Raw genomic sequence first — 22560 nt, 5'->3', positions numbered from 1 at the left:
TGCTTTGTTTGATTTTTTAATAAGATCATCATTATGGGAATTCTATGATAGTTTTTCATTTATTATAACACCTAGGTATTTTGAGTTTTTAGTCTGTGTTACTGGTTTACCAGATTAAGATAAGTGGTATTTATTTGTTTTAGTTTTTAGTTACTCTTAATAATTAAAATTTTTCTCTGTGGAAAGACATTTTGATTCCCAATTCTGTAATTCTTCTAATTCTTTTTTTTTTTATTTCTGTATATTGAATTGTTTTTATTGTTCTATATATTATGCATTTGTTTGCAAATAATCTGACTTTTGTTCATGAACTAATGTAGATTCAGTTTGGTGAATCATTTATGTCAATTAGAAATTTTAGTGGACCTGAGACTGTTCCTTGAGGTACACATGAGCTTACTGTTATTGGTGTTGATTTAGAGCCATTTATTGTGACAGTTTGTTCTCTCCCTATCAGAAAATGCTGAATAAATTGATATAATGAACCAGCAATGCTGAAATATTTTAATTTTTTAAGCAACTTTGTCAAATGCCTTAGAAAAGTCTAATAATATTGTATCTATTTTCTCATTATTATCTAAGCCTTTTGAAATCATCAATTAGTCCTATTAGTTGTGTTTCACATGATCTATATTTCCTAAATTCGTACTGGTATGGAGTAAGGACATCATGTTTGTCTAAGTAGTTTATGATGTTGCTACATGTTATGTGTTCTAGGATTTAACATATGATGCTGGTTAGTGATACTGGTGTGTAGTTTTGTTTCCTGGGTCAGATTTTTCTCCTTTTGAAATAGGAGAGTGTCCAGTACCTCAATACTATGCCCTGATTAAGAGAGGCCTGAAAAAGTATTTTGAACATTGTTGCTAGCTTAGTTCTTTGAGTAGTCTAGCCAGAATACTATCAGGTCCAGATCTGTTTTATGTTTGCTAATAGTTTTTGGATCCCCTTTTCTTGTACTTTTTTATATATTTTTTTTTCGCAATTTCTACCAACTATGTATTTGAAAGCCAACAATTAAGTCTTAAGTACAAAACAGTAATTCTTTCCATCTAAGTGCACTTATTAACACTTTTGTTTTTTTGGTGTGTAACTTTCTTTTGTTATAAACTGTGTTTATTGATAATGAGTAGAACAGTTTTTAAATGACTAGATCTTGATTTACAAGTATTCGTCTATTCTAAAGCAAAATTTAAAAGTCCTAAGAATTGTCACAGTGAATATAATGGCCTATTTAAAGTGTGAGTGTGTGTGCATGTTTTTTTTTTTGGGGGGGGGGGGGGGGGGGGGGTCAATGTATAATACAGTTTGTGAGGATGGGTTATAAGGTGCCTCTCTAGAAATAGATCCATGACTGACAAAATTAAAATAAATATGTAAAGAGTGGACTAAGTCGCATGTTTCTTCTTTCAAACTGTTCCTCTGGAAGTGACGTTTCATTTGAAAATATTGTTGGTATATGTAGGGGGGGGGGGCAGTATAATACAGGGAGATGTAAGGCTACAATAAATGGGCCTATGAAGTGTTTGTGCATACTTTACAACAAGTTGCAGGCCCTTCGTTTGTGGATGAAAGTGACAAAAAAAAGACATATAATTTGAGAGCTAGATCAAGGTGTTGAAGGTGGGTGGGCGTTGTAATGCTGGCAATCTTTTTCTATTTTTGCAATCTTCAACACAGCCTTTTCCATCCATAGATTGCTTATTATTTTCATTCATCTTTTGAACTCTATTAGTATAAAAGTTTTTCAACTATTTAAAGTATGGTAAACAAAAAACTTTAACAATTACTGAATTCATAATTCATCACTTCACAGAGCCAATGTGTACATGAGCCATATTGGCTGGTCATGGCATTGAACCTATTTTCAGATTATCATTACAACAGCCGACAATTCACCTCTTTCAACCATCAATTCCTATAATCCCGCAGTAAGCAGTAATCACAATACCATTTTGGTAAAATGGAAGCAATCTGAGACAATATATAATCTGCAAGCTTCATAATATTTAATTTCCTTCCTCCTAAACCAAGATTGAACACATTGACAGTGGCTAACAATTTATGTCACACAGACTGAACCAGTCTGTAATTTTCAGACATAATATAACTTGGTTCAATTCACTGGGTCTTTCTTTTTCTCTCTGAACAGCTGTCTGGTACAATGATAAAACAGGTGGTCTATCTTGTGGTCATTTACAAAGACATCTCACCCTACTGGCTACTACTTGGACACCTTTGTGATGGTCTTGGAGGCAGTTTTGGTGGCATGTTGACCTCAATATTTAGTGTCATCTCCGACATAAGTGACCCTGGTAAGAAGAGGTCAATGCATATTGCCTTTACAGAGGCTATTCAGACTATATCAGCATCAGGAGGTGAGATGTTTTTTTATTCTATTTGTACATTTTAACTTTGATTTTAAAACAAGAAAAACATAAAAAATACTTTAAAAAAACAAAAACAAAGCTTATATTAAGTGTACTTGTATCAATTAGTTTGGATCAGTCATGTCATTAAATTTATAATAGATCTAGACTAACAAATAAAAAAGCATGTATAAACTTTTTTAGAAAAGGGGGAATGAGCTGAATTCAATCTCATGGCTTGGGCCTTCTCAGGCTTCTCAAATTCTTTCTCTTGTTTGAGATACCAAACAAAATATTTAATTACCAATAATTAATTAACTAATTGGTTAAATTTTTAAAATTGATTCTTGTGTTGTCTGGTAAATGAAATAATTGTGCAAAATTTCAGCTTGATCCGAGATAGGGAGAAATAGAAAAAAAAAAGAAAAAGTTCTCTTTTCAGACCATGTGGTCTATAGCAGACGATGTACAGGTCATCTGTTTCTAGGCCTAGGGTTAACAAGGGTGTCATGTAGCCAGCACAACGACCAATGGCCTTTACTCTTCCCCAACTTATGTCAGGTACCCATTAGAGTCGGATGGACTCAGAGGTGCCCAAAGATCCCAAAATTAAAAATCCCAGTCTTCACCAGGATTCGAACCTGGGACCCCCGGTTCAGAAGCCAAGTGCTTTACCACTCAGCCACCCGCCTCATTGTGGGAGAAATAACGTGTAAAAACTTTTTACCAGAAAGACAGAAAGAGTGAGTTGATATAAGCTTTGTAAAAATGCTTTTCTTTTAAAGTTTTTACAATTTTCTGATTGTTTACTCTTATAATTAAAAAAAATACAAATCAATTTTTTTTTGTCCTTTAATTTATGTACAGCTCTACCCTTAAGTATTTCTTTTTCTTTTCTTTTTTTTTAACTGCTTGTATATAGCTGAACTTTCATGCTTACAGCATGTAACATAGCCACACACTGAATAATTAAAAGTAATGTGGTATGGTTAGATAAAGGCAAATTGAATGTAATGTGAAGTAAAGATGATTCAGGAACATCTAAAGTTAAAAGCTTATGAATAGAGAGAAAAATCTTTCTAGAATTCTATTATTTGTCTACTTTGTGTCACAATATTTTGTCCTCTAATATTTAACCTTAACCTGAAAAACACTGGTTATAAATGACAATGAATAGCTTCAGACACATTTCAATATATACTTTTTGTGTGGTAGTTAACTATGTAACTATTTTATGTATATCAATTACTTGACAGTTGTATGTTTAAACAAACAAAGGTTTTTTAATTGCTATTATTGTTTGTTTCTGATAACATATTTTATTGACACTTTAAATAATCAGGTCTGATCAAATATTTCATTGACACTTTAAATTATCAGGTCTGATCACATATTTCATTGACACTTTAAATTATCAGGTCTGATCACATATTTCATTGACACTTTAAATTATCAGGTTTGATCACATATTTCATTGACTTTTCTCATGATCATATGTTTCATTGACAGGTCAGATGCTAATCGCTCAGTGGATTAAGGTCAGTTATACTCAACCCTTGTGGTACGGTTTGGCTTTGGCAGGATTGTGCCTGTTCTTGATCATATTCTGTCTTCCAGAAACATCAGAAAAAGTCAGATTTATTGTCCCTGCTCAGCTGAACGGTACTTCCTGCTGCAGTTCAGTTTATCAAGCTATTTGCTCTTGCTTTCATATGGTAAATGGTTATGTTTCTGTTTTTAACTCTCTGTCATATATTTATATACACAATTTATGTTCAAATAGCAAAAAAAAAAAAACTTCATTCAAAAAATATTAGATTGACCTATGCAATTAGAAAAACATGGAATACATTTTAGAATCAGCAATTAAAATTGATGACTTAAGAGTTTATGCATGACTAGGTTAACACATGGAAATGCATAAGATAAATTAATCTTCTTCTTTGAATGAATGTTTGTAACTTAAACATATCCAGTTGTATGGTAGCCTACTATAGATATTTTAAAAGTAATATTTTCAGGTAATAGTAAATATTGTGCTGTTTGTGTCTAATACTGTTCTTATTCTGATCCTACCTTTGAGATAAGCATGCAATAACTACATAACTGTCACAAATTCATTTAGTTTGATGATGTTGATGAGATAAAGTTGTGACACATGCGGATGTGGAGATGCCATAATTATAGTTCAAACACTTTAAGAAACAATGAATGACATAGTGCTGATGTACTTTTCTTGAGTTTAATTCTTTTAAACTTGAACTTGAAACAATCAATGTATATACAGTTCATATACAAAGTAGATACAGGATACAACAATAATGTTCAATAAAACAAAGCAACTATTTACTTAAAAACTAGTGACTTCTAAGTCAAATTTTCTACCCAAAAAGTTCCTATCTCCTACTCCTCACCATATAAGCTTCTCTCTGTCAGGTGGGTTTACGGGTTATCTAGAGGATGACATAATTGCATTGATTTCCCGGGTTCCCCACCTCAACAAAAACCCAAGAGTACTACTAGCATATAAAACTATGACATAACTGAACATCAAACAAATGTCATTCAACTAAACAGTTAGTGAATAAACAACAATTGTTCAACACAAACAATATCTAATAATAACCTAATTACAAATTAACAAGATATTTCTATGTATGCCAAACAATGAATCGTGGTTGTTTAACATTGCATTAGTAATAGTACAAATAGTACACCTTCACATGCACACTCCATCTTGGCATCCTACAGATCGGCAGCTCGTACCAAACAAACAACAGTAGATAAAGTCACATCTCCAAGGGCGAGAAAATGACACTCTTCCTCATAGGCCCAAGCCTAACACCCTGAAACAAAAGAAAACCTAGATCTAGCGATGTCGTTACATCAAAGAACTTTTCATTAGCGACACCCATTCCGAAAGATCAACCTTCTTACTAAAACTATGAGCTTGCGTACCATTAAAACTGGGAATCAGAGAACTGTAACATAACCAGCTAAAAAGGCTCTCTCCGCTGCAAAGACAATACAGGAACTAGGCGTGACGTAAACACACACAATATTCTTGACAACAAAACGCGCCCAATACAAACTACTTCCTAGACATTAAAACACAACTATTAAACCTGAAAAGAAAACTTAACGCACGCACGACATTCTCCTCTTATATACTCCTTCATCTAGAACTATTATGTCACTCATGACGCCTCAACAATCTTCATCTTGGCATACATTTATTTTTTACTTTGTCTATTTTTCTTCTTAACCTATATTAAATTATATTTATATGTTGTAGCCTTGAACTACTTTTCTATCAATGTCTGTCTGGCATTTTAGTGTCAACTACATTTTGTGAGTGACCTTGAGCTGTCTACAAAATGTGACAATAACAAAGTGTTGTTACTAGGGGTGCACCGGATAGTCGCTCCGGCTCCGGCTTCTGCCAAATATTCGGCACTTTTTCACTGTCCGGCAATATCCGGCTCCGGTCGGATATCACTACCGGATAGTAAACCGGATTTTAAAAGCTACACCTGTATTTCTATTAATATTGTTAGGCGCCTCCGCGCTAATAAGTCTTTTCCAGATATGCCAAACGGAGGTAACACATAAATATCGAAACAACACAGGCGAAAGGCAAACAATATAAAGGTAGTTGACGCTGATAAACGATGTCCAACAAGAAGTTTAATCTAAATCTCCATGTTAATAAAAATATAACAATATCCATAAAGTGGACATGATTCAATAATGTCAGTTCTGAAATACATTAACCTTTTTGTTTGAAATAAAAGAATTTGTTTTTAAAACTATAAACTATGACTATGCATAAAATATTTTTTAGTACAAAGACAAGGCGTGTTAATCTAAATAGAAATATAATTTTACATTATAAATTCGCATTACATACGTAGCAGCGATGTCTGGCACATTTTAAAAGCTTGTCTTGACCTTTGAGTGGTCTAGTAAACATGTAATTTTCCTTAACTATGTCAGGCTGATAATCTTTCTAGATGTGTGGGTATATCTCCAGAGGTAGAGATGAGCAACCCCCACCTCCTTTTGTTTGTTTAGTCCATAGCATTGAGTTCACAGATAGGCAGCTGACCACATTAAGCCAGATGTCAAAGTCTAGAGGTCACATCTTATGAGGGAACTGAGTTTGTTTACTTGGAGAAGAATTTTTATTAGGGGCGGGACTACAAGCCAAATCTCTATAAGGTTAATCTGGTATGAGTTTGTTTATTATGAGATAGGTTGTCAATCAAGGGCTGGACCACAAGCCACACCTTTTATACTAATGGCTGGGTAATAAGTTTGTTTACTTTAAGTCTCAATTAGGAGGCTGGACTACAAGCCAAACAGACACTGACCAGGGGTATCTTTAAAGGGAGGGCTCTAGAGACTCAACACCCCCAACTTCTTATTTGTTTAATCCATGACAATGTATTGATAGACATTGACCATTCTTAAGCCAGAATTGATTAAAGCAGATTGTTGAGAAATATTGACACTGTCTAGAGGTGACTAGATGATGAGACTAAGTTTGTTAACTTGGAGAGAAATGTCATTTAGGGCGCTGAACACACGTTCGTTGCACAATAAAATAAAACAAAGATGTGCATGTGTGTGTGTATGTATTTTTTCCCTTGTATTAAAACCTTCAGAAAGAAAGTTAATTTCATTGTTTAATTCTATTGACTTAATATATAAAGGAAAACCTTACAGTAAAATTTAACATCGGAGAAAATAAATTGATCTTAAGCACCACAATTAAATAAAAAATATTCTGGAATGTTAAGAAACACTTGACCTCTGTTACTATAGTGTATGGATATAATTTATCTAAATGCTTGACTGACCATGCCAATGTGTTATCTTTTTTGCCTGACCACTCAACACTATTGCGTATGCCCAAGGAAAAAAACGCGTGAAGGTCAACACAATCATCAATACACACTACACTAGGACCACATGTGTAGGCTCACTACGTCTATCTAACCAGGTTTTTACAATCAGTCGAACACAAAGTCTATTTATGTTTTTTTTTTGGTAGGGAGGGTGTGGGTGAGTTTTTTTTCTTCTATAGTTGGTTTTCCTAATTCTCTTAGATCTATATAAGAGTAGATCTAAACATAGATATCAATAATAGGCCTACAGACTACAATTAAATCTATGCTTCACAACATCTAAGGCTCAGGCTATAAGTAGGTATAATGAATGTTCCTGCTGTTAATAAAATATTGTTTGCCGCAAATGGATTAATAAATACATGACCTACTACACTTCAGATTCCAACTATTAACTAATAGCTATCAGTATTAAGCCCTTAAAGCCAGAACCAGAATCAGTCTTTGGAGTTAAAATTACAAGTCTGATGACCAGTTGTTGGTCAGAAATTCTTGAACACATAGGCCTACATCCAACCACCATACAAGCCAGATGAGAGATTTACATAAGTAACTAGTTAAATATATACTAACATATTTTACATTGACCCTCCAGCACAATATAGGTATGTTATTTAACAAGTTTCGTAAAATGTTCAGCAACACAAGCTATTTACAAGACACTTAGGTATTCGGCTCCGGCCCCGGCCGAATATCAAATTTTAGTATCCGGTCATATTCGGCCCCGGCCGGATATCAAAAAGTACTATCCGGTGCACCCCTAGTTGTTACTCATATTGTACTACTTGATTTATTGACCAGATGGTAAATGACTGTGCCATTGGTGCTTCAGGGTTCAAACCCCCCCAAACTGAAATGATCAGATTTTATTTATTTTTTTTGCTTTAATTTTGTTTATTGTAGGTGAGATTTTAATGTTAAACCATCACTTGCCCCAGCGCAGTCAATGTGGGGTTTAGAGTTTAAAATGCCAACCTCCAGGGCGTTTTGAGGTTAAAACCCCCCTATTCATAAAACAAATAAAAAGCAAATGACAGCCACCTAATTCCATGAGCGTAGCCAAGTTGAGTTTTGAGTTTGAAACCCACTCCATAGGGTTTTGTTTTGAGTTTAAGGGGGATGCACAGTGAGAAAACATAGATTTAGGTCAAAAATATCGATATTTTAAAATTAATTGATTTTAATAGTTTAAAATGTCTAGAATACGAATTCCCTATCAGAATACTAAAAAAAATACGTTTTATACATCAATTTTGTATTTTAAATGTAGATATATAAGCAAAATTTTGATGTTTTGGTGAAAAATCAACATTTTGTAAGCTATAGTTGATAAGCTAATGTACGCTCTCATCCCTAACAGATGGTATCGATACAAAGGTCTACTTTTCTAGTTCCGATTATGTGCATGGTTTTTCATTCTATAAATAAATAGTACTGCAATAAACTTTCAAAATACGTCACTACCTCTTTTTTTTCCCTATATCCTCATATACACACCCACAAAGCCATATTTACGCATGCGCACCATCAAAGCTTCTCTGGTTACTGTACCAACACGCATGCGCACCGAAAAAGCTTCCGTAACAACAAAGTATGCACGCATGCGCACATGACGTGAACCGGTCCTTCTTCTGTAAACTTCCTTCACATCAACAATCGATTCATTATTGAAACTCAGAAATGCCAACAAAAGGTTATGTGTTTGGAAAGAAAAAACGTTACTGTAAGCCCAGAGGACGACATGCTTCAAAGACAAATGCACAATTACAAAGGTAAGTCTAGATCTAGAGTTTGCTTTTTTTTTTATTTACTAGACAAGCGTGTGCTGACACATAAAATAATGAAACCTTGGCTCTTTGAGTTCGACAACGTCAACGTGTTTATCCAATGAATCACATCTAGATCTAGAATCTAGATTCTATAGACATTAAATAAATATCATGAAAATGATTGCAAACATAGAGATCTATCCTTTTATAGATCTAGTCTATATTAGGAGCATAGATCACATTAGAACTAGATAATCTCTAGAGATTAGATTATCATGTATGATGATGTATTGAACAGTATTGTAGGACTTCAACTTCAACTCAAGTCTTGGTCTTAGTTGTTTTTTTTTAGATCTAGTACATATTGTCATATATAGATCTACATTACATGTAACATGTCTCTATACATTCTTTACTTTTTATGATTAATACAATATATGATTTCTAAAATGCATTATAAAATTTAAAATAATCTTCATGTTGTGATAGATGTGACATGTACTTTCATACTATTGAATTTTTTTTTAAAGACCCTCTAATTTATTTTTTATTTGTTTGCAGCTCTGTTTTGGATACAGCTGGATCTGAAGCAGCAACAACACAGCCTGCAAGTGCAGCTGAGCGAAAAATATCCCTAACTGCAGTTACTAACGCTGATAACACCAATAAGAGGCTGCCTGAAGATTTCATATACATCATGATGAATTCAATGCAATTGACCACAATGGTCTCCTTGTTGTGCTGTCCACATTGCTTTGACAACAAATTAACTATGTGCATCACACAATCAAAAGGCATGGCTCATTTGATTAAAATCAAATGCCTAAATTGTGAAACATATTTGTGGTCCGACTGGACCTCAAAAAAAAGTAATGATGTTCATCTGGATATTAATGTCCGCGCTGTCGCTGCATTAAAAGAATCTGGAATCTCGCATTCTAAATTTGATAGGTTTTGTGGACTTATGAGTATGCCCTGCATGCACAGAAATACTTATAACAATCTAGCTAACATAGTCAATACTGCTATAATTGAAGCTGGTGAAGAATGTATGATTAGGGCATCTGCTGTTGTGCATGGAAGAAACATTTCACAACCTCTAACTACAGATGAAAGAATAAGTTCAACAGGCTGTCCTGTTATTACAGTTTCTTTCGATGGGACTTGGCATAAAAGGGGCCACTCATCTCATTCAGGAATTGGCACAGTTATTGATTTTGATACTGGACTCGTCATCGACACCGAAGTCCTATCAAATTATTGCCATGTTTGTGACTCAAACTCTGCAGAACTAAACTTTGATGCCTCTAAGCATATGTGTCAAAAAAACTTCAGTGGCTCAGCAAATGCAATGGAGGCCGCAGCAGCATCCAAAATCTTTTCGCGCTCTGTGGCATCCAGAAAACTTGTTTATGGCACGATGCTGTGTGATGGCGATAGTAAATCGCATTCATCTGCCATTACCAACTCAGGATATGATGTAGAAATCTTAAAAGAGGACTGCATTAACCACATCTCAAAAAGAATGTTTAATGCTTTGAACAATTTAAAAATGTCTAACAAAAAAGAACTAAATTATAGGCTTACAAAGCCAAAAATTACAAATTACTATTCCAAAGCTCTGCGCCAAAATGCTCCCGACATTCAAAAAATGAAGCTGGCTGTTATGGGCTCATTTTTTCATATGATGAGCTCAGACCTAGATCATAACCACAGGTTGTGTCCTGATGGCGCTACATCTTGGTGTCACTTTAAGAGATCAGAGGCACTAAAACAGCCATATAAAAAACACAACCAGACCATCACATCAGAAATAGGTAAACTGTTATTTCCTATAATTAAAAGACTAACAGACACAGATCTGTTAAAAAGATGTTCTAGAATGGGAACACAAAACGCCAATGAATCTTTTCATTCCCTCATTTGGCAAAGATGCCCCAAAACAGAATTCGCATCATTAAAAACAGTAAGGGCTGCGACATACCTTGCTGTTTTAGCCTTCAATAATGGACCTGTTGGCATCAGATCAGTTTTTGACATATTAGGCATTCCCTGGACACTAAAGAACATTTCTTCTAGTGAGAAAAAGCAAAATGTCAAACTACAGCTTGTTAGAAAAAGAAAATCAATCGCATTAGTGTCCAGGAGAAAAAACTTGAAAAAACGAAGAATTGAGCATGAGCACCGGGCAGAGGTTCTAGAAGGTCCAACCTATCAATCAGGCCATTTTAATGAATAGTTTTTTGTTTTTTTTATTATCTATTATGTTGTTTTATGTAAATATTCCCTTTTTTTTCATTTTTATGGTTACAATAAATATTTTAGATCATTTTAAAAACTTTAAATGCGTTTTTCTCAAAATGTATTTTTAGGTGCATGTTGTCCACAAGAATCTCAAAATCTTTAGTTCTGTATAAGTTAGACTAATAATTTTTCACATGTAGTTTATTGATAGTATATCATAGGTAATAGGCTGCAAAAATTTTCAATATGTATAATAAATTTCATTAAAAAATAAAAATAATGATGGGACCTCAGATGAAAAATGGGGTCGGAAAAAAATAAAAATTTAAAAAATTCATAAAAATTAAACCAGTAATAATTTTCAAAACAAAATTAGCCAGTTACCTATGGGATTCAAATATCTATCAGGTGCAATCAAAAAATTAAAAAAATTTTGAGTACTTTAGAATATTTTAAGAATTTTGTAAACATTGTTTATTTTCAAGATGGCCGCCATTTCCATAGCAACCCAAAAGGCTACACTCATAAAATGTGTATGGTTACTCATGTCTCTATATGTTCTATCAAGTCATGCATAAAGCTTTTCTATTTATCTGTAAATTACAAAAATTGAAATTTCATTGTGCATCCCCCTTAAAAAAGAAACAACAGCCACCAAAGTCTAGGCATAGCTAAGAGGGGTTTTGAGGTTTAAAGCTCCTCTTTTCAATATATAACTAAAATTAAATACAGTCACCAAATTCATATTAGCATGGCCAATTGGGGTTTTGAGTTTAACCCCCCACAAACCTAATAACAGCTTTTTCCCTTATGGGCACCACTAACAAAAGGAATTGAGGTTTAAAAATTACAAAATATTGATGACTCTTTTTGATCACAGGTGAGGAAGAGTGTCACTATTTACATGAGAGATGACACAGGAAGAAAAAGATTATCAAAAAGACGTTTAGTCATAGCCATTTTTACTTTAACTGTAGCAGTCAACTTTTCTCTGCCTGGAGTTCAGGTAATTTTTTTTCCACTAGTGTAATGAATGTGTTCAGATAACCTTTGCTTCTCTAGTGTAATGAATGTGTTCAGATAACCTTTGCTTCTCTAGTGTAATGAGTATGTGAAAACAGTTCTATTCTACACTTCCACTTTTATGTGCATTCGTCATGTTTAGAACCTAAAATCTAATTGAACTTTAAAAAATAATATAAAAATACTTTACAAAAAAAAAAAAAATTATCTAAAGGAAAAACTCCACACTTACAAATTTATCTCTTAATAATGTAGATGTTATTTCTTTTTTTTCAATATCAAACAAAATAATGAATTACCAATAATTTTTCAACTTATTGGTTAATTTTCTTATTGATTCATGTTTTGTTAGGTACAACAAATAATTGTTGAAAGTTTCAACTTGATCCAAGAATGAGAGGAATAACAAGTACAATTATCTAAGGCTTAATTTCCTGTGTTGATATAAAACAAAATAATTAATTACCAGTAATTAATTGACCAATTGGTTGATTTTTAAAATTGATTCATGTATTCCTTTTCCAATGAATAATTGTGCAAAGTTTCAACTTGATCCAACAATGGGTGTGGGAGAAATAATGTGTACAAACTTTTTACCAGACAGACAGAGTTGATATAAGCTTTGTAATGATTTATTCATTGCCTGTATTGTGCTTGAAATAAGTGTAATGGCTACAATTAGTCTTTAAAAAATCAATTTTTTTTTGTTTTCAAGATGAAATTTGCATAAAATGTATTTCTTTTTAGAAAGTCTGGTATAGATATACTTTTGCATAGTAAGAAAGCTACTTTTAGTCTTCTCAAATCTTGGACTTTTGTTTTTGTTATTAAAAATTAAGTATGTGCATACAACACACATACATAAACACATTTTCTTTCTGTTGCAGTCAAGTTCAATGCTAAATAATGAAAAATTCATTTTGCTCAATTAAACTTATATAATTTAAATACTATTTGGAATATTTTGAGGTTTCTGGGTGGAAATAATTTGTCACAATTCAAAGTTCAAGGCCAATGTGTATGGCCTAACCTTGTGAACTGTTACCATTTTCACAATTTTAAAACAGACAATTCAAAGTGACTTGTGATTGCAAATTTCTTTTGTCTGATGTATCCTTGCGGTGGATAGTACTTTTTGATATCTGGCTGAAATCGAATATGACCAGATAATAAAATATGGTATCCAAGATTTCATTTAAGGCAAAAATAAATATACACACACATGCATCCTTTTTAATTTTATTGTGCAAGAAACAAATGTAAGACTCATCTTCCTTATTACTGATTTTATTGAGGAGAAAGATTTCTGCACTGAATTAAAGAAATTGTTGGCCTACAATCAGATAGATTAGTTAGATCTAGACCAAACAAACCAACAAAAAAAAGTTTTTAAAAGTTGTCAAAGTTAAATTATTTTAGTTTAGTTTAGTTTAATTTTTTTTTTTTTTCAAATTAATCCTTAGCTTTACATGCCATAAGGTCAAGAGTAAAAAAAGAGTTAGCTTTCTTTATAGTTCTCTTAAAATGTCTTTAGTTTATAGTTGACCTGACACTCCTCCCACTTGTTATGTTTGAACAGGCTTTGTATCTGATGAAGTTTCCTCTGTGTTGGTCTGCTACCAAGGTCAACATGTTCTATGGTGGATCTCTGGTCAGCAATTGGGTAGCCATCTTGTGTTTGCTGGCAATATTGCAGAGAGTCTTCAACATGCCTGATCGAGGAGTGGCCATTATAGGTGTTATTTCCAGTGGAGTGGCCTGTGCTTTTCTTTCCTTGGCCACTAATGATGCAATGGTCTATGAGGGTAAGCCACAGGCTTGGTTTCTTTTATAAACTCTGTAATCTTTTCATTGAACATTGTCTTATTAAATGTGCTTGTATCTGGTACAGACAAGAAACAAAAGTGAGATACTTTATCATGTTTGTATCTCATGAATTAATTAGTATTGCATTTATAACCACATACAATGTTAACATTTTTAATAGAAAATTTGAGTTTGGACAAGTATTGCTCTAAAATAATAAAACTAGGCTATAAAAAACAACTTTATAAACAATAATGGTTTTGAATTCTACTGCTACTATAAATAAACAGTAAACTCAGGTGTACCTCAAGGAACAGTCTTGGGTCCACTACTATTTTTAATTTACATAAATGATTTACCAAATTGCATTACTTCAGGAACAAAAGTCAGATTATTTGCAGACGATTGCATAATATATAGAACAATAAAAACAACACAATACACAGATATTTTACAAAGAGAATAAGATGAATTACAGAAATGGGAATCAAATTGGAGCATGTCTTTCCACCCAGAAAAATGTCAGTTGTTAAGAATAACAAAAAAACTAAAACAAATTAATTCCACTTATCTTATTCATGGCAAACCAGTAGCACAGACTAAAAACGCAAAATACCTAGGTGTTATAATAAATGAAAAACTATCATGGAATCCACATATTGATGAAACTACAAAAAAATCAAACAAAGCATTAGGATTTATTAAAAGAAATTTCTATAAATCAAATAAGAACATAAAACTAAAATGTTATTTAACCTTGGTTAGGCCAATAATAGAATATGCATCCTCCGTTTGGGACCCCTCAACTCAAGAAAACATTAAGAAACTGGAACAGACACAAAATAAAGCAGTGAGATTCATAACAAACGAATATTCACATTTGACTAGAGTAACACCTTTAGTAAAATCACTAAATTTAGAAAGCCTTGAGGACAGAAGGCTCAAAAGTAAAGTAGCAATCATACATAAAACACTGAACCATAATCTTCAAATACAAAAACAAAATTTAATCAAATACTCTGAAAGACACAAAGATAAAGGCACATTCCTTGTCCCATATGCTAGGACAAATTTGTACAAATACTCCTTCTTCCCTAGTGCTATTAGAGCATGGAATGGGTTGTGAAAACCAGTGACTTGGCAGAATTTAAGTCATTGGTTAATATGCATGACTAAATGCATGATGCGTAGGACGTAATCATCTTCTTTTTTGAAGTAACGTCTGTATTATATAGGTAAGATTTAAATTGGCAATAACAAAATTTGTTATTTTAATTTAAAGTTTAATTTTTAAAGTATCTTCCCCACCACTTTTAATTTAATATTTTTGTAAAATAAAAAACAACAACATATCAAACTGTCACTTAAGATGTATTTTAAAAAAATGTAATGTCACTTATAATAGTGGATAATTATTTTTTTAATTATCATAATAATATAACATACTAGTGAGTTGCTATTGTAATGTATAATATTAAAATAATAATATTTATTATCAATATAATAATTAGTCACCTGTAAATTAAAAGAATTATTAGAAAAATATTTAATGTAAAAAATCTATGAAAATGTTTGAATTGCAACAATTGTTCTTACCAGTTGCTGTCTTGAATATGTGTACAAGAGTTATTGTTCCTATGTTGAGGTCAGTTGTCACTGGTTTAGTGGACCACACAGAACAAGGTAAAATTATTTTTAATATGATATTTCATTCTGGAAGACTCTCCCCCCCCTCCCCCCCCCCCCCTCCCAGACACATAGTTTTATCACCTTGCTTGATAATCACTGCTGGCAAGACTAATTTGTCTGCCTTTAAAGATCAGTAATGTATCAGAACTTGTAAACTTTTAAAAATTATTTAAATTTATAATTGTTACTGGAAAAACAATTTAGGCTAATCGATGACTATGAAAGGTTAGGATCTAGCCAGGGCAACTCTGAATATTTCTGGTAATTAGTCTCTATTAGTTGGAGAGTATTCAATGTTATTTTTTGTTTCAATGATTGTACTCCCATCTTTAAAAATTTGAATTTGATTTAACTTCATCTTTAAACAAAATACATTAGAATTTGGTTTCACTCAATCTATTTTAAAAAATTTAATCTGATTTTACTTTAACTAAAAAAATTGATTGTAAAAACAAAAAAATTGACTTTGCTTTGTATTTAAGAACCAAAACTGAAATCTTGTCTTCCTTTCACTGACACAGCGAAATGTAAACACTTATCTATTTCTCTGTTTTCTTTCAGGAGCAGTGTATGCTGGGATGGGTTGTATTGAGACTATTGCAGCCAGTGTGTTCAGTCTAGCAGCTAACAGAATTTTCTACGCTACTTTATCTGTATGGGCTGGACTGATCTTTGCAGTTTTCTCTGGCATTATGTTTTGTGCCTTGGTATTACTTATGTAAGTTTTTCTTATCACACACTTTTGTTGTAGTTTTATTTACCTATAACATTGAATCGTCTATCTATAATATATCTTTGTGAAGCTAATGTTCACACATAGCCTTTTTTTTTATCAAATAGCCAGGCTGTGATAATTTCTCATAGAATGTCTAAGGCATGCTCCAATCTTTTAACAGATAAGATTATATTTGGACAGTTCTTAGAATAGTGGAGTCAGGACCACACAACCTTATCTCATGGGGAAAGACAAAATCACCTCAGTGATGAAAAAAAGCAAAATGCTGGTCAAAAGAAAAGTATTACTTAGAATTTTCCTAGCAGACAGAAATATTTTCTAAAATGTACATCTTGACATTTTTGCTTGTGGAATAAGTTTTGAAACTAACGGTTCCCGGTCACTTCATCCCCGGTCATTTCATCCTCTAAACCAGTGGTCTTTAATGGGAGGGATATCGCCCCCTAGGGGGCGTTTTCGAGATTTTGGGGGGCGCTGAGAGCCAAAGGGGCGGTAGGGGGGCTCTGGGCACAATATGGGGCGGTAAGGGGGTGCTGGGCATAAAGGCGGAAAGAAGAAACTAAAGGTGCTCTGAAACAAAACAAATTTTAAAATTCTTCAACATTAAAGCTGGGAAACTAAATATAGAAAAATTATAGTTAATTTGCTTCTAATTTAAGAACAGAAACAGTGTTAGAAAATGAGTTCGGGAATCCCATTTTCTATTTTTAACTTCTTACTTCTTTTACTGTGATCGGAGAGTATTTATTGTCCTTGGATCTTGCGCTATAAATGTTTAAGATTTGATCAACAAACTAGGTAATGCGACTTTTAGATTATATCTAGATATGTTAAATATATTGATATTAAAATATTAATTGCAAAAAACATTAAAGGTAACATTTAATAGAATAATTTAACTTTTTAAAAACAAAAAACATTGACAAAACGTTTTTACGAAAACTTGCTGGGATGTCATGTAATATTTCCTTAAGATTTAGTGAATTGCTACTAGAAAAAAAGTTCTACTTTGATGGCATTTTCAGATGATAATAAATGACAATTATTAAACATCTGTTACTGACGTTCAAATTGAGTTGCATGAAAAAATAGATTTACAAAACTATGTCTTCAGTAAAAAGAATGTAAACATAGGAGGCACACAGTGGCGTAGCTAGGGTGGGGGGCAGGGGGGAAATTGAAAATCCCCCGTGCCCCCATTTAAGGGGGGCCCAAATTAGTGCTTTATTAATTAATTTAATTAAATATTACGCAAAATGCAGCGGCCCCCAAAGATGTCAAGCCCCCTGGACCCCAAACGATGCTACGCCCCTGGAGGCACAACAGAGATGTGGCTGCATTTAAATGTTTCAGTAAAATTCCAAAACTGTGGTCGAAATTAGAATTATGTTTTAGCTTTTCAACATACATGGGTAACCTAGATTTAGTGCGTAACAAAGTTAATGAATAAGCAAAGAAAAAGACTGGATGTAGACACTAGAGGAGACCTTCGCCTTGCTTTGGCTAATTTAAAGCTTGAAATTTTTAATATTGTCAGACTGCAGGAGGCACAAGGTTACCATTAGCTTAATTTCATTTTGTAGTGAAGTCAGCAATAATAATATTTATATTAAAAAGTAAAACTCAATTTACAATTAAACCTAAAAACAGTAGGCCCTAATATTCCAAAATTTTAACGGAGACTATTCTTAGGATTTGAAAGAAAGTCTTTACAATTAATTTTTGTGTGTAATCACTGCAAATTATTTGACATAATTTTTGCATAATGATAATATTGCCTGTTTTTGCCTTTAATTCCGAAGATTACAGCTGAGTCCAGTGTTTCACATACCCAACTGCGACCTACATATTTTCCCGAATTTTATGCAGACAAAGCCGTTGTATGCTGGCTTTTCTTTGAGTATCAAATGTTTGTCCAGCAGTTTTTGTAAGAGCTCTCGAACTGTTTCTCTCAGAGGCTATCTGCTGCCAGAGAATGCTGCCAGGTACTTTCCTCTATGCCAGTGAGAGCGAAATGGCGCCTTTGGCATGCGGTCGTCTCCCAAGCGGGATAAGTGTTATTGACAGCATAAAAATTAATAGATAGATGATATTTTGTTCAAATTTGCCTTCTCACGCTTCTTTATAACTGTTTTTCTTAGAGGGTGGCGCTGGTGAATTTTTGTAAAGAAAAAAATTCGAAAAGGGGGCGGTAGGCAAAAAAAGGTTGAAGACCACTGCTCTAAACCATCAAATAATAATTGTAAAAAGTATGAAATTAACATTATTATATTTTTGTTTGTTTACAAGACAAAAAGTGACACATTAAATAAGAACAGAATATAATGTCATTAAAAATATAAAAATTTAACATTTATATAGAGCTAATGTAAAAATTGTTTTTGCATCTTAATTGAAATCAATAAGATAAGCTATTGATAGCAGGTATAGAAGACTATCCATTGATTCATATTGCTGTCCATCATTTGTAATTTCTCAGCCAGTGTTGCATATTTCTTGCAGTCAGTATTTATTAGAATAAAAAAAATGTTATCTGAAGGTTTGAAATGAAATGCTCATATTCAAGTAAGAACGATTGACAATGGAAGATAAAGTCATCCCTATATCAAACAGAAACATTATAACTAAATACAAACACTGCTTTACAATAGATCTACTTATTACTTATCTACACAGTAAAATACAAATAAGGGTAATCATCATGAAACCCTCTTGCAAAAGCCCTGAACAGAAATCCTGTTGTTGAGCTTAATATACATATGTCACCATACATGTCAAGAACATGTAAAGATAGAATTGAGAAGTTTGGGGCAGTTAAAAAAAAAGATGATTTACTTTTCCACCTTGAAAAGCCAGTTATCTTTTTAACTCATTTTTATTGTAATCTAATTTTAATAGAAATTTTGGAAAAAAAAAGAGCACTAATGTGAAGTGATTTATCTGAAAAATTCATTCATCATCATCATCATCATCTTTCCTTTGCGTTCCTCATGGAACATAGGACGTCAGTGAAAACATGCCACTCTCCACAGTCTCTTGCCTGTTTTTTAATGGCTTCACAGCACTTTTCTGTTCTCTCTGCTTCCTCTAGTTTACTGCGTTGACACATTCTTTTTGGTCTTCCTCTACATCTTGTTCCCTGGGGGTTCCACTCTAAGGCCTGTCTAGCTCTGTTTGTATCTTTTCTTTAAGAAAAGTAAATGTTTAAATTTTGTGTTTCAATTTTTGCAGTTGCAACAATATTTGGCCAGCTCATCAATCATTTCTAGTTATTTTTGTGGACTTATTTTCTGTTTTGAATTTTCCTGTCTATAACTTCTATGCTTTATTGTGAAATGAAATGTTAATATTTTTTTTTTACAAAAACTCAAATCTGGTTTGAGATTAATGAATTTGTTTTTGTTGACAGAATTTTAAATGTTCTGATGTCCAGAGCTACATCTCTAAGAAGGACATGCCGCACGGTTAACAGAGAACTTATAAATCCAGACTTGGATTCAGATCCATCTTGGTGACCTAACAAAATCAACTTCTCACTTTGTATTTGGATACATTTGCAATCAACATCTTAATACAATCTTTCCTTAAATTCTGTCAGCAGACTAAAATGTTGATAAACTGAGACATGTCTGTTGTTTTTAATATTTGGCAAAATCTGGCTGTGAAAAAGATTGTAAATAAAATGTTGAAAAATCCAGTCTATTGAGCTACATTTTGTACCTATTGAATCTCACAAAATCTACCAAACTTGCCTTTCATCAAAGAATGCTTTTCAATTTTTAAACTTGTTAATATTGTTAATTAGATAATGAATTTTTTATTTTCTTTACTCAATTGCCACTTTTGTTAAGTAGAGCTTGTATGTACACTGAAGTGATTTTTAGACATTGTTAACATGTTTAACCTTTGTATTCCATTATTTTGAAATACTTGGGCAATGATTTCATACCCGGTAATCAATATTGAATTGTCTAGTCACGTCTTTGTTCTTTCTTCATGTTGAGTTTTTGTCTTCTTTTGGTTGGCATTGGTTTTTCCTTTATGTCGCAACAATCTGTTTACTGATCTATGTTCATATTGTTATGATCCTACATAGCACGCTGTCATTAGATGCGAGACTGTGCACCATGAAACACAGGACAGAGACACGCTTAAAGATAGAGGAAGTCAAAGATGTCCAATATTTAGGATGTAAACAAGAAAGAAGTGTTGCAATTACTGAGTACTCTAGTTGAATATTTGTTATCACACTATTGTTCTTATATTATTAAACTAGTGTTTTATATTCTTCTTCCATTGAGGTTCTTTGAGCTCGCTGTTGGCTAAGTTGCAGCGATATGATTAAGTTCCAATAATAGATGATAATGACCTTACAGATGTTACACAGCTCATGATATCAAACAACTGAATCTTGTAATTCCATACATAATGGCCCTTAGTCTTTTTGTTGTCTATTACAATTTCTCACTATGCCTTGTACAATAGAGTAATAACTGTTCAAATAATCACTTTATGGCCATTGAATAAGAACTATGATAAAAAACTAGCTACCATTTATCATTGGCTAAAATCCATTATGAGGTGGCCGCACTTTGTTTAAAATGCATCTTCAATGGTGAAATGCCCTTGTATCTTAGGGTACTTATCACTCCATATGTCATCAAATGCCCATTGATTCAGCTCTCCTTAACGAGTCCTAGTTGTGATCTGATCCCTCATGTCCTTTGGAGATCCATGTGCTCCATTGAGTCAACTCTTCCAGTTGTGATCTGATTCTTCAATGTGTCCTTATGAGATCCCTTGGCTCCATTGAGTCAACTCTCCTATTTGTGATCTGATTACTGCATGTGTCCCTTGGAGATCCCTGGGTTTCATTGAGTCAACTCTCCTAAATGTGATCTGATCACTGCATGTGTCCCTTGGAGATCCCTGGGTTTCATTGAGTCAACTCTCCTGTGATCTGATCACTGCATGTGTCCCTTGGAGATCCCTGGGTTTCATTGAGTCAACTCTCCTATTTGTGATCTGATTACTGCATGTGTCCCTTGGAGATCCCTGGGTTTCATTGAGTCAACTCTCCTATTTGTGATCTGATCACTGCATGTGTCCCTTGGAGATCCCTGGGTTTCATTGAGTCAACTCTCCTATTTGTGATCTGATTACTGCATGTGTCCCTTGGAGATCCCTGGGTTTCATTGAGTCAACTCTCCTATTTGTGATCTGATCACTGCATGTGTCCCTTGGAGATCCCTGGGTTTCATTGAGTCAACTCTCCTGTGATCTGATCACTGCATGTGTCTCTTGGAGATCCCTGGGTTTCATTGAGTCAACTCTCCTATTTGTGATCTGATCACTGCATGTGTCCCTTGGAGATCCCTGGGTTTCATTGAGTCAACTCTCCTAAATGTGATCTGATCACTGCATGTGTCCCTTGGAGATCCCTGGGTTTCATTGAGTCAACTCTCCTGTGATCTGATCACTGCATGTGTCCCTTGGAGATCCCTGGGTTTCATTGAGTCAACTCTCCTATTTGTGATCTGATTACTGCATGTGTCCCTTGGAGATCCCTGGGTTTCATTGAGTCAACTCTCCTAAATGTGATCTGATCACTGCATGTGTCCCTTGGAGATCCCTGGGTTTCATTGAGTCAACTCTCCTATTTGTGATCTGATCACTGCATGTGTCCCTTGGAGATCCCTGGGTTTCATTGAGTCAACTCTCCTAAATGTGATCTGATCACTGCATGTGTCCCTTGGAGATCCCTGGGTTTCATTGAGTCAACTCTCCTGTGATCTGATCACTGCATGTGTCCCTTGGAGATCCCTGGGTTTCATTGAGTCAACTCTCCTATTTGTGATCTGATTACTGCATGTGTCCCTTGGAGATCCCTGGGTTTCATTGAGTCAACTCTCCTAAATGTGATCTGATCACTGCATGTGTCCCTTGGAGATCCCTGGGTTTCATTGAGTCAACTCTCCTATTTGTGATCTGATCACTGCATGTGTCCCTTGGAG

The 22560-nt window shown here is 33.7% G+C and overlaps 2 protein-coding genes across 8 annotated transcripts in view; both read left to right on the top strand.

Annotated features, from left to right (window-relative positions):
* LOC106055837 (proton-coupled folate transporter-like) overlaps positions 1-21504 on the top strand; it is a 30025-nt gene extending 8521 nt beyond the window's left edge. For all 7 annotated transcript variants that reach the window (XM_013212324.2, XM_056024720.1, XM_013212327.2 and 4 more), the window contains 7 exons: positions 2153-2378; positions 3879-4084; positions 12173-12298; positions 13895-14120; positions 15721-15804; positions 16372-16528; positions 19956-21504. In XM_013212324.2, coding sequence (XP_013067778.2) covers positions 2153-2378; positions 3879-4084; positions 12173-12298; positions 13895-14120; positions 15721-15804; positions 16372-16528; positions 19956-20061 — 1131 coding nt within the window. In that variant the 3' untranslated portion in view covers positions 20062-21504. The remainder of the gene's footprint in view (positions 1-2152; positions 2379-3878; positions 4085-12172; positions 12299-13894; positions 14121-15720; positions 15805-16371; positions 16529-19955) is intronic.
* Positions 8898-11555, top strand: LOC129925261 (uncharacterized). Its single transcript, XM_056024719.1, has 2 exons — positions 8898-9051; positions 9610-11555. Exons 1-2 carry the CDS (start codon positions 8960-8962, stop codon positions 11285-11287), a joined length of 1770 nt encoding a protein of 589 aa, XP_055880694.1. The 5' UTR covers positions 8898-8959; the 3' UTR covers positions 11288-11555.
* Positions 21505-22560: the final 1056 nt, after the last annotated feature.

This window comes from Biomphalaria glabrata, chromosome 3 (assembly GCF_947242115.1).
Source record: "Biomphalaria glabrata chromosome 3, xgBioGlab47.1, whole genome shotgun sequence".
Taxonomy (NCBI): Eukaryota; Metazoa; Mollusca; class Gastropoda; family Planorbidae; genus Biomphalaria; species Biomphalaria glabrata.
Note: the sequence above shows the minus strand (reverse complement) of the source record. Positions and strands in the feature narration are given on the sequence as shown.

What these genes read in the sequence shown, in the direction of transcription:
- LOC129925261 (XM_056024719.1), top strand. Translation starts at nt 8,960, where the DNA reads ATGCCAACAAAAGGTTATGTGTTTGGAAAGAAAAAACGTTACTGTAAG. An exon ending in ACAAATGCACAATTACAAAG is followed by an intron (nt 9,052 to 9,609) that starts GTAAGTCTAGAT and finishes ATTTGTTTGCAG; the next exon opens with CTCTGTTTTGGATACAGCTG.